We start from the raw sequence: 13178 nt of genomic DNA, 5'->3' as shown, positions 1-13178 counted from the left end.
AGTCCTAGAGAGGTTGTGGAATCCCTGTCCTTGGGGAGAAAAGACTTAACTGGATTTGACCCAGAGGAATCTAATACAGATTTGAAGTAGGATCTAACCATTAGCTGTACTTTGATCATGCAGTTAACCAGGAGTATTACAAAAATCCCTCCCAACCAGAATTATTCGGTGAGCATACCGATGCGTTTCCACTGTACTTTATTTGACAGTTACGGACAGAGTTCTCTTTTAAGGTCCCAGAAATATCCTTTTTCCTGAAATTCGTGTTATGCTTTCTTGAGAATTGTTTCCTATTATTATTCTGCTTCAGTATGTTTAATAACATCAGATGTTCTGAACTCTGCCAGTTATGAAAACTTATTTTCTATAATGGAAGTATTTTGTGGGAAAGAGCATGGAAAAAATATTTGTTCACAGTAATATAATTCTGAAAATCACATCCATTTGTAAGAAGTGGTACAGAGAAGAAGCTCTATTTTAAAAGCCTGAGATAGCTAACTCAGAACCAGAATGCTGTTTTTTCTTGTACTTTCAACCAGTGAGTGTTTTCTAGGACCTTGAGGTTCAAGGTTAATGTCCAAAGTTGTTAAATTCAGTGACTGAAGGCTTTATTCGCGCATCCATTATGATTTTTTTAAAATGTAGTTCAGTAGTCTGTGTGTTGGAGAGACTTGGAACAGAAGAAACCAGGGGAAATAGTGATGCTTTCATGTTGGTATTTTTCCTTGCAATGTTGCACTGTAAAATAGTTTACTTTTGTTGTTCTCAGAACTTAAACTGAGTTATTTACTTTAAGAAAAATACATTTTTCTCCTTTCAGAGATGTGAAGCCTGATAATATGCTGCTAGACAAAGCTGGTCATTTAAAACTAGCAGATTTTGGTACTTGTATGAAGATGAACAAGGTAAACATACATTTTTAATCTCATTTTTCTGTTTGTGAAAGGAAAACATGCTTAAAAGTAAGAAAACATGCTGAAAACTTTTTAGCTGGGTGGGAAGAGTTGAAAGTTCCACTCTGTTCCAATTACTAATTATGCGTCCTGTTCAGTGACAATATAGAATGCAGAAATGGCTCTTGAAGTAGGGAATGTACCAACTTCTATACCATTTCCTAGAGGAGATTTCTCAAGTCAAGACTGATTGTCTCTAGATCTTCTGGATTATTTCTTAAAGTGCTTGGTTATCAAAACTTAATGCAAAGAAGTGATATTTTCTTTACATAGTGTGTCAGTAATGAAAGAATCAAAACTTATATACAAGTCACTAAATCCCAATTGTATTTATTAGCCATATGCTGATGTAGCAAAAGGACTGATCTGAAGGGAACAGGTTAATGAATCTCATGGTATTACTACTTTTTTTTTGTTTTGAAAAATATATCCTGAGGTCACAAAAAAAAACCCCTACAATTTTGCAACAGTATTTCGTGTACCATGAAACACTGTTATTCCCTGCACGTAACTTGGTTTGTGTCAGTCTGCACATATTTATAAGGAAAACAATGTGAAATACATGATAGTTCATAGAGATTGTGTAATAAGTATGTTGTGTTCTCAGCATATTCCAGGAGCTTTGGATAAATCACTGTATTTAGCTGCTTTGCCACAAATAAAAGGCAACAATGAAAACCAAGTGCAGGTTATGTGTATGAATTTGAAGAGTTGCTTCAGGTCACAAACAGTATGCTTGAGTGGAATAGCTGACCGAAAATTTGGCTTTATTTTGACTTTGTATTGATTGTGTTCTTAACACTGAGGAATTTTGAAATACAGAAAAAATTTATTCTAGTGCTTAAGCTGTAAGTGCCAAAAAAAAAAAAAAAGGAATAAAAAATATGACAAAACTTTGCTGTATATTAGCATTACTGAGTAATTTCTCAGCAGAGAAGCTTAATTGTGGTGCATTCTGGATTTGCTGCATACACAACACTGGATTTATATTTGTTGTATTTATTTAGTTATATATTTTTATGCAAGTTTTTTAACAGATCCATTTCTAGGAGTGGCACAGGATTATTTCAGAAATGCCCAGATGGCACTGGAAAGAGGTGCACGGTTGCAGCTTTGGCATTCTGGATGCCAGCTCTAGTGTGACAGATCTCTGTCCTGCCAGCCCTTTTTCCAGGGGTGTGAGGAACATCAGACATTGTTGCCTTTTACATGTTTTGGAGTCTGTCTACTTAGAGCTTTAAGTCTCTGCCTACATTTAATCTTGGGTCAGAGGTGAAAAGTTTGCACTTCAGGTGATCCTGTCAGCAAAATCCCTGTTATTGACGCATTTATGCTAACAAGAGGAGCTTTCCTTGTTTATGGTACATCCTGTCAATATATGACATGTTTATACTGGCACAAGGAGGAGAGGCTGTGCAGTGTTTACAGCACCTAAATGCAATTCTGATTGCTTCTTGGATATTAACTGAGGTTCTTAAAGTAACTTCCACTGTATTTGACGAATCTGGTGCTTTGTTCTGGATTAGTATCTTAAAATTCAAAATGTTAAAATACCTGTTGAAAACAGAACGTTTGACAAAAATTGATGTTGACCTGCTGATGTTGCTTAGGCTGCAGAAACTCTTGGAAATGGCTTGCAGTTTTGGATCTCGTATCTGGGTTTTCCTCCCTTTTGTAGGAAGGTATGGTACGATGCGATACGGCTGTGGGAACACCCGACTATATCTCTCCTGAAGTATTGAAGTCCCAAGGTGGTGATGGTTACTATGGGCGAGAATGTGACTGGTGGTCAGTTGGAGTCTTTTTGTATGAGATGCTTGTAGGTGAGTAGGAGGATAATCAGAATGGACTACGCTACTTAACTAGACTCCAAAAGCACAGTTGTTTTTAGCTGTTTTTAATTTTATTAAGCTCTTCTTTAAGTTGTGGTTTACTGATCCTGTATTTACAGAATGTGTTTTAGAAATATACTGGCACAGTTCTCAGACATTTGTCCTTGCCTCATGTTCACTTAGTTGCTTACCTTGTTACATAGGTAATTCATATATTATAAATCAAATCTAAAATACTTTTGATCTACTTTTTAATTTTTGTGTTGCTGCTTTTTCAGGTGATACACCTTTTTATGCAGATTCTTTGGTTGGAACATACAGTAAGATTATGAACCATAAGAACTCCCTTACTTTCCCTGATGACAATGATATTTCCAAAGAGGCAAAAAACCTTATTTGTGCCTTTTTAACTGATAGGTAAGATTTAAGCTTTACTCAAAATGAAAGTAAGACTTTGTTAAGAGAATTTGTTCTCAAGTTAAAAAGAACATAAATGTATTTGTTTTGTTTGGGTTTCTAAACTACAAGAGAAATGAAACTCTTACTGTCTTCATAAATGTAGTGTAGCTGCTCCCATTTCGATGCTGCCTAGGCATTTTTCTGATCTCTGAATGCATTTCCATTAGTTCAGTGTTGTTTATAGGAATCAGCCTTTTTTCTTTGAACTACAGCAATGTAAGGAACGTCAGCCTTTTGCTTAAAGACAGAACATCTGATTAAACTTTTTAGTAAAGAGATTGTAGAACCTCAGCTTAACTCTGTAAATTACTTTGTCTTCTCTGAAGTATTACTTTGTCTAACCTGAAGCAGTAGTTACTAACTGATGTTTCTGTGAGCTAGACAGGCAGTAGCATCAGTTTTATTTTTCTCCAGTCCCAGTATCTGGGAGAGGAGTCACCAATGATTGCAGCTGCTCTTTGCAGTAGTAGTTTGAGTACTGGGGAAAGAGAAGTTCTGCTATTATGGGTACATCTACCGTATAAGTTTAGTTTGAATATGAAGTGTTACTCCTTAGTAACAGCTACTGTTAACATTGGTCTGTGTTGCACGGTGGTGATGGCACTCAAAACAAATTCCTTTTGGATGAAGCTAATGCAAAAGATGCATTTCAGGAGTGTCCTTAATACACTTCCAGCTCTTAGTGGGCATTCAGGATCACGGTAGAGTCAGCTCACAAGAAGCCTGTCTGAACTGTAGGTGTTAGGTCTGTTTCACTTTTTGAGTACACTGCTGTTGTACCCATGCTACTTACAACCTTTGCTTGAGAACTGATGCTACAAAGGAGGGAAGCTGTTGCATTTATTGGGCTGTATGCAATTTGAGTAACCGCATGAACTTCTAGAAAAAGTAGAACCTAAGTGCTGCTTGGCAGCTGCCTTGCGGCTCCATGGTGGTGGAAACAGTAGCAGCAGGGATTCTTATAAGCAAGACTTAAAACCACACAGAGTTCTGAAATGAAGCTGTTGTGCTTCTTTAAGTATGTTTACATGAAAACTTTGAGATAAGGTTACTTCTTACCTTAGCTTGAGAAGTAATTTTCTGTCTTTGTTGTTAGATTATGCCTTAAAATGAGTCTTTCTTTCAGAATAGTTTATGTCATCTCCAATGTTTAACCAAAACACTCTTTAACAGGGAAGTGAGGCTAGGACGAAATGGTGTAGAAGAAATTAAACGGCACCTTTTCTTCAAAAATGATCAATGGGCCTGGGAAACCCTCAGAGACAGTAAGTGTAATGGACGTGAACAGTGGAATTGAGTGCAACCTCAGCAGGTTTGCCACTGACACTAGGCTGTATGGTGTGGTTGACAGGAGGGAAGGGATGCCGTCCTGTGGGACGTCAACAGGCTTGAGAGGTGGGCCATTGCCAACCTCATAAAGTTCAAGGCCAAGTACAAGGTTCTGCTCCTGTGTCAGGGCAATTCCAAGCACAAATACAATCTGTGTGGAGACTGGATTCAAATTAGCCCTAAGGAAGAAGGACTTTGGGGATGCTGGTTGATGAGATGCTCAGCATGACCCAGCCATGTGCGCTCTTAGCCCAGAAAGCCCAACTGTATGCTGGGCTGCATCAAAAGGAGCATGGCCAGCAGGTTGAGGGAGGGGATTCTATGACTCTGCTATAATGCTTTTCTCAGAGACAGTGATCTGGCTTATTATGTTAGCAAAAGGACTGCCAGGTATCTTTTAACGGAATGTAAAGTTTTATTTACTCTGTACCAAGAAATGAGATTTCTTAGTCACTGAAGTAATTTAATGATTATTATCATACTATTCTACTTTTTCTTTATAGCTGTAGCACCAGTTGTGCCTGACTTAAGTAGTGACATTGACACTAGTAATTTTGATGATCTGGAAGAAGATAAAGGAGAGGAAGAAACATTTCCTATACCAAAAGCATTTGTGGGCAACCAGCTTCCTTTTGTAGGATTTACATACTACAGCAACCGTCGGTATGTATGCATAAAGTAAGCTGATGTCAACACTGTTTCTGACTCTTACCAAGCTGTATTCAGAATCCTAATAAATTACACTCTTTTGACACTTTGATAATAAGAACTAGTACTGCTAGTCATCAGTACCTTAAAAATATCACACTAGATTTGTAAATGCCTTGCCCTGCATTAAGAATGCTATATAGTGGTGCTGCAGAAGCTAAGCAAGAAAAATCCACTGTTGCCGCCACTAGGCAGAGCCACCTGCAGAGCACTGAGTTGTATATGTAGTCATGAATGAGAGATACAAATGTCACTTTGCATTATTGTGAATTACTAGTTTTGAGCTGTATATGAAGATTCCATAGGTTACATCAGTGTTTTAGCATGTGATAAATTAAACCTTGGCTTAATAGAAATCGAATATTTTCTACTTGCCTGTCACCTGCTTCATAATTTCTTTTGTTTTCAAAGTACTCATCCACTGCAGAGTGAGGTGGTGATTCTTTACAGTTTTCACTGTTACTTAGAAGACTTTAAATTGCATCATTTAAAATTATATTAATTCATACTTCCAGCAGTCATTCTTGTTGTAGGCACTATGGATAGCTATATCTACATTCAAAATCTCAGTAACTTTTTCTTTGAAAGCTGCTTTTAATTGTGGTGGGTATCAAGCTTAAAATGGGCTAAACCTAGTGGACTGTGTCAGAGACTATTAGTTTTAATAGCATTTTTGGATAGGAAAACTTTAAAGGAAATAAATCTGGTTTTCGTCCTTGCGTAGGAGAGGAACCACTTTTCCAAGCCTGTGGTGAAATTCTTTCCGTCTCTGCAAAGAGTTGGATTTGTTGTGCTCTGCATAGTGAGGCATAGGAGGACTTCGCAAGTGTTGCATACAGTTTGCGGGAGTTCAGCAGTTCAGGAGTTTCACCTACTGTTCTAATTGTAGTCAGTAATTTAAAAAAACCCCTCAAGTTTTGCCTTGCAGGAAGATTTTGGAATGTATTATGAAGAAGGTGCAGTAGCATATAGAAGCTTGTTAATATCATCATTTCTTTCTTGCTCTCTTCCTTCTTGGGGGACAGTATCAGGGATTTAGAGTTCTAAGTGGCTGTGTTTTGTGGTCATTGAAGAACTCTGCCACTGAATACTATTATAACTTTGTAGGCGTACTAGAACTAAAATTTTTGGCCTAGAACTGAATTTTGTCCTATAGTACTTTGATAGTGTGATAGTCTTGAAGTCTGAAATGATCATTCATACTTACTAAATCTCTAATCGTAATTTTTATTCTTTTTGCACTGAAAGTAGTGATTTTTTTTTTTTAAAAAAGCATATTTGGAAAAAGTTGCACATTTATTATCCCCACCTCCTTCCATTTAATCTTATTAACATATGCAGGAGTGTTTAAAGAAACAGAAATGTAGGAAAATAATGTGACTTCTGTCTTTAAAGTAGTACAATGTTTTAGTGTAGAATACTTTCTACACTATTATTTATACACTGTAATCTCGTTGACTGTAAATTAGGAAATATGGTTGTTTACTACTGAACTTCTCCTATAACGCAGATTTTGGAATACTGTCTGAGAACACTTTGTAGCCCAATCTGGCTTGCGTGTTCTCTTCCAGATTCTGATGGAGCTGGTGCTGTTCCTGTTCAAGTACCACATTCTCACTACTCCACAGCCCTGGTGTGCAAGATATAGTGGCTTCTTGTACTCAAGACAGCAAGCCCCTTTCTGTTGCATTTTCTCTTTGTTGTTTGATTGTCTGAAAGCAGTCTTCATGTTTAATTTGACCATGGTTTGGAGATGTCTTTGATTTTGTTCTCCTTGATCTTTTAGAGAGGTTTTTGTGCATGTGAAAATACACATGTGAAACAAAAAGGATGATGTGTTCATCTTCCTCAGTTCATATGTTGTAGAGTTTTTCCTCATATAATCAAATGCAGTAAGAGACACTTTAGATATCTCTAGCTCAGTTATCATGCTGAGAATATGACATCAAATACCAAAGGAATTTGGAGATAGTATTTTGTATTTATTTTCCTGACTTTTCAGAATCATGACAAACAGAATTTTGTGGTATTTTCGGTAAACACTTATGTAGAATAAGAGTGCTGGCTTCAGGACATACTTTTTGTGTGTGGAACTCTTAGTAACTTTGTTGGAAGTTACACAATCTGCAGAGTTCTCTTCATTGCTGCTACTTGCTGCACAAGTGCCTGAGTAAATATTTGTGGGATGGAAGCCAGTGAGAGTGTTGTAACCATGGAAAGCAAAGATTTTTTTCAATGGTTATTAAAAAAATAAAAAGTGGTTGTATTAGTATTTGGCAGAAATCCTTTTTTATGGTGGTCTTCAAGCACAGCTGTATGCTTTACAATATATTATTTGACTTTTCCAATTAAATATGCTGAAATCTTAAATAATAGAACTGAAAAAGTCTGAATATGTTACTATTTGTTTATCCACATTTTGGAGCAAAAAAATCTGGGTGTTATGTTTTAGGGTGATTGTATTGTGTTTGGACATTGTTTTCTTCCATAACGTTGCTTTTAAACAAGTCTTTAAAGTAAAACTTTTTAACTGTTGCTACAGGTATTTAGCTGTCTCTGCAGAAAATTCCAATGACAACAGAACAGGCTCCAGTGTGGACAAAAGTGTGGTATGTTTCACTGATTTTCAGCTTTGTTGGGTCCTAGTAAAGAATCTATTGCATATATGGGAATAAACTGTTTGAATTGTAAATGTGTTAAATAATTTTAGTGCTTGGAATATGGTTAATCAATGGATAAATTTTAACTGTTTAGTATGGCCTGCCTATTAAAGTTATTGGGAAAACAACATTTCAGTTCTTCATGTAACATTGGTTTTCCTAAATTGGGATAAAACAGCTGAAACGGCATACTCCTTTTGTGGAACTGGATTCACATTTTTTATCTTTAGAAATATCAAAGTGTTTGTGCAGTATTTTTAGAGTGCCTTATAGATCCCAGGTGTATGCTGGCTTTGTGGCAACCATGGAGTGTGGACATGTGGCAGGAAGCTTGAGCTTTCCAGCAACCGCACCAGTTTTTAACACTGGAACTGGACTTCCTGTGAACTAACTGGGAGATGGCAGATAATGTATGAAGCTTGGGTAAACTGCTCCATCTTAAGGGTGCCCCACAAGCTATTGGGAATTGGGGCACTGAGGATCTGCATGTACCTAGCAAGAAATGTTCAGGGATTCTTTCAATTACTGCTTTGCAAGCTTCTCGGCAATCCAGTTTCCAGGAGGGTATGCTGAGGTGTTAGAAACAGGGCCAGCTTGGATTCTCTGCAAGTTCTGATGAAATTAAGCTAGTCCTTTAAAATGATCTTTTTTTTATTATTATATATATTTTATAAATTACAGTCTTTCCAGAAGAAAACATTGTCAAAAATTGGTAATTAACTCTAAGTCTTCTTGGCTTTGACTATGATTTACTTAGTGTTTTGTTCTGTTATGTTTTCCATTTAGAGTAGAAGAGAAGCAGGTATCAATATATGTTCCCTTTTCTTTTAAATTTGCAATGAAAAGGTTTTAAGGGTATGTGGTATTACCCAGAGAAAATTTGTAAAGGGCAGAGGAACTGATTATGAACTTTATTGTGCTAACTGATTTGATTAAGCATTGAAGTGTGTTAATTTCTTCGTATGTGTTGGTCTGTTCCATAAATGTTGTTTTCCTCATAAGCATTTGGCTGTTGATATGGTAAAATTTAAAACAGACCCAGACTTTAAAATACTTGCAGATACTTAACCAAAAGCCAGCACACAGCTTTGACTTTGAAGAGAGTTACTAAATGGGCTTGGCATAATTAGTGGGATACAGGCACCTGCATGTAGTTTAAGAACCCTCAAGAGTCCTGTCCATATTGTCAAATGTATTTGAATGTCTTGTGATTTTAACAGTTTGGGGAAGTGAAGCTGTTAGAAGGATGTGATATAGAAAGGTTTAAGTAAACGTTAAGTCCTTACTACAAGGTACTTTTACAGTCCTTTCTCAGCTGTTTTTCTTTCATTACATGCTGCAATGAAAACGGTAATGTTGACACATGGTTAGCAAATTAATTTGTTCTGGAAATATAACACCAGATGTTCTTTACCTGTATCTCAGCACAGTACTGGACATCTTCTGGGAGGGACTGAGTGCCAGAAATTCCCAGGAAATTCATTGCATTTTGTAAATGTGTAAGACTTCATAGAATTAGGCCATGAATTTGGACAAAAAACTGAATTCGGGGTCCTTCAACTGAATTTCAAACCCCTGTGAAGATCTGATTATTTGAGTTTAATGCTACAATAACCACATGTAAACAGTTCAGATATTAAGAAAATGGAGAGTAACAGATTCTTTTGCACTGTGTCTTTGGTTTCCTTCACTGTTCAGGGAGCAGAACCAGACGTGTTGCACTGTGGTGATTAAAAAAACAACCAACCAATCCCTTCCAAACCCCCCCCCCCAATGACAAAACAAAAAGTATGGTAGTTCCATAGGGATTTTTTGTCAACTTCTCTGCTGTAGGCAGGCTTTCCCATAGTCATTTCTTCCCCTGCCTCATACTCAAAAGGGAAACTTAACAAATGGAAACCTTAAAGAATGCTTTTATACAGAATTAATTGTAACTCAGAATTTTCCTAAGGTACTAATTTGTCTATCAAGATCAGATTGTGCAAAACTTCTCTGGAAGCTTGTTGTTTCATGCTAATATAATTAGGCTGCTCAGCAAGCTTAGAGAGGCTCCTTGGGGTACAGCACTATAAAAGAATCCAGAGACAGAAAGAAGCAAGAGGAGGCAGTAGAAGTTGAAACTAGTAGGATTCTCTACAGAAATGCCTCAGTTGCCGGATGTCTCTTTGGGCCCATTCCTCATCTGTTTCATTTAGTTCCTCTATGCAGCCTATCTGGAAGGGCTGTAAAATGAGTAACCAAGAAATGGAAGAGCAATTATGTTGAAACTTCTTTATCCTTTATTTTTGTGCATTAGCTGTGCTCCCTTTTTACGAAAGTGAGAGCTGGACTTTAAATAGTCTTGCTTCTTGCTTTATTTCTCAGTGGTTTGTACCAAGGAGATGAATGTGTTGTATACTGGTCTTCCTTCCTTTTTCCTGAAAGTTTAGATTTGGAGGCCATCTCTGTGGTTTTTGATTACAACCATTGTCTCATCCACACGGTGTTATGTTGTATGTCACACCAGTAATTGGTTTTCCAGAGCTGTTCTGTAAGTGCTGATAAGTCTACATTTCTTCCAGTATTTCCTTGCTCTCTCAAGGCTTTGTAATAAGTAGTGGTAAATATATAGAATAGAGTGATGGATATATAAAATATGTAGTTTCTGGTTAGTCCCCAGTTGCCATTCTTTATTGTTGTTCTTTAACTGAAAGCTTCAGAGCAGCTTAAGGAGGTGGAAGAAAGAAAAAGGAGGTGATAAGAAAGAATCTCTAGTTCTTGAGAGTACCTGTATGCTCCATACTTTTATTTCCCACTAAAATGGGAAGGAGAACAGATTGAAAGTAGCAAGTAAGAAAAACACCTGCCTGGAAGTAGGCAAAAATAATCTCACCTATAACTTTCTCATTTGATATGGACAAAGCATGCTATAATATGTCTCCAAGCGTATTATAGCATCTTACTTCAGGACTGTACCTGAAGGCTGTCCCTGTTGAGGACACTTATTGCTGCTATCAAGAAAGAATGAAGACAAGCACAATTTATCTCCTCTTCATGATCTTAGTGAGCAGTTTTAGTTTATGTAAGCATATTTTGTGGGAAAAGGAAAAAAGTAAGAGGCAGAGGTAGGAGGAAATGTTATGTTGCCTTTCATTCTAGGATGATTGTGTGTAAGGAGTTAGGCAGTTGTCTGAGTTTTTGAAGTTAAAACACTGAACAAGAAAGCAAAGGGTCAGATCCACTTGATTATGTTTCTTTGAAGAGAGTCTTAAGTTAGGACTGTAGTTCTTCTCTATACAGTTCCAAGAGTGTTGAGGTAAGTGTGGGAAAGCTAAATAAGGCTGAAATCCCAACAAGGTCAGCAAAAAGGCTTAAAAGAGTGAATCAGCACAGGCTTGACTTAATGAGGTTCCTCTAAGTTGACACCGTCTTGCTGTTAATTGAGGATTTTGCTGATGTTGGAGTGGGATTATTGTGCCCAGAGATCTAGTAGAAGGTAGACATTTTGAGACTACATGAAAAGAATGAATTTCTGAGTTTATCTTGCTGGTAAGCAGTGCATTCTATACAGTAATGTTCTGCATTAACACCTGAAGTTTGTTACTGTTTTCCAACCTTAGTACAAAGCTAGCTGGAAAAATGATCTCTGACTAATTATATGTAAAGAGCATTTTCTCCCTGTTCCTAATAACTCACAGGCTTGGTTCTTCTTCCTCAACTTCAGAGCTTGAAGAGGCATCGCAAAATACATCTGGTGGTTCATGCTGGAAAAAGAAATTTTGAGAATGATTAAAAGGCTTTCTTTTATCTTTTATCTTTAGTCTGATTCTGGAGGTACTTAAAACAAGAAGGATTTGATTTAGCTTAACTCTGTGAATTTTAATGGAACTATTCAGAACCCTAAAATTTTATGTGCATGCAGATGACAAAATTGTATAATAGTAAATGTATTTCATGTAATTAACTTTTTTAGATATATTTTTTGGGGGGATCACATTTTAATAGGATAAAAAAAAATTGCTCAGATAGAAGTAAGTTGTGATACAATATAAGCAGCACTGAATATTCTGAAATGCTTCTTTGAAGTTTTTAAATTTAATGCGTGTTCTTTCATGTACAAATATATATTTGAAGCTGGAAAATATGCAGAAGATGATCTATGAGTTGGAAGAACAACTACATAATGAAATGCAGTTGAAAGATGAAATGGAGCAAAAATGCAGGTGAGACTTAGAACTTCGTGTACATAATTTAGATACATGTAACACTTCAGTTCTGTATTACTGCTTTAGGGATTACCAGAATAATACTAAAAATGGTACTGTAATTCTTCAAGGGAGTTCCAAACACAAGCTTAAGTCATTCTAAACCAATGTTTAAATAGTTTTCTTGAATATAGTATGAAGAAAATGTTTTGTTTTCATTGGCACCCATGTAACACATTTTATTTCTGAACACTTGAATGTATGAGTTTACCTGGTTATCTCTGATGTTTTATTGGACTGAGGTGCATAATGATCATGCTGATTTAAAAAAGTAGAATACTGTATATGCACCATATATTTGATTATTAAAACTGTCTGGTTTCTAGACATTGGGAAAACACATTCCTCTCCTTTTTTTTTTTTTTTTTTTTTTTTTTTTCCGGGTGACTGATAGATAAGAGCAACCATTTGCTTTCTGAAATCTTGTTTCTACCATGTTGAAGAAGTAACTAAGTGAGAATTTGCTTATTCCATAAGCTACGTGAACAGTCAGTTGGGATTCTTCTTTTCTGATAATTAAAAATTTTTACTCTTGATTCCATGCCAACTAAATTCACCTTCAGTTAGCTTCTCCTTTTGAAGTCTTTTCTTGAAGGGCTAAATATAGCCAGGAGGCAACACTAGGCATAAGATATAGTAAAAATTTAGGCTTATGTATTAGGACCATGGAGTGTAGCTGTACAGACTACTTATGTGTTAGCTGGTAGCCAAAATGGTCCAGTGTGAATTTGAACTGTGTGACACTGACGCTGTTGCTTACTTAAACACAGCTTCACTGTTCACGTGATGTGATTGCTTTCGGTAAGCAGAATGTACATTGCTTGAAAGATACTCAGTAACTGTCTTCCTGCAGTACTACTCAAGTTGTCAGAGCACAACAGTGTGTCTTCTGGTATGTGATGCTGTTTACTGCAGACTTGGTAGGTAGGTTATATTGCTACTTATTATACCTGCCAAGGTCCTTTTTTGTTAGCTCTCTGAAGAGGGATGGCT

General features: G+C 36.6%; 1 protein-coding gene across 1 annotated transcript in view; it reads left to right on the top strand.

The window, feature by feature from the left end:
• The window catches only part of ROCK1 (Rho associated coiled-coil containing protein kinase 1), an 84824-nt gene that overhangs the window by 40153 nt on the left and 31493 nt on the right, over positions 1-13178 (top strand). Inside the window, exons 6-12 of the mRNA XM_080611684.1 lie at positions 821-905; positions 2632-2776; positions 3064-3202; positions 4418-4509; positions 5077-5236; positions 7824-7890; positions 12055-12143. Coding sequence (XP_080467810.1) covers positions 821-905; positions 2632-2776; positions 3064-3202; positions 4418-4509; positions 5077-5236; positions 7824-7890; positions 12055-12143 — 777 coding nt within the window. The remainder of the gene's footprint in view (positions 1-820; positions 906-2631; positions 2777-3063; positions 3203-4417; positions 4510-5076; positions 5237-7823; positions 7891-12054; positions 12144-13178) is intronic.

Source organism: Psittacula echo (genome assembly GCF_963264785.1).
Source record: "Psittacula echo genome assembly, chromosome: 2".
Taxonomy (NCBI): domain Eukaryota; kingdom Metazoa; phylum Chordata; class Aves; order Psittaciformes; family Psittacidae; genus Psittacula; species Psittacula echo.
This window is presented reverse-complemented; position numbering and strand designations above follow the sequence as displayed.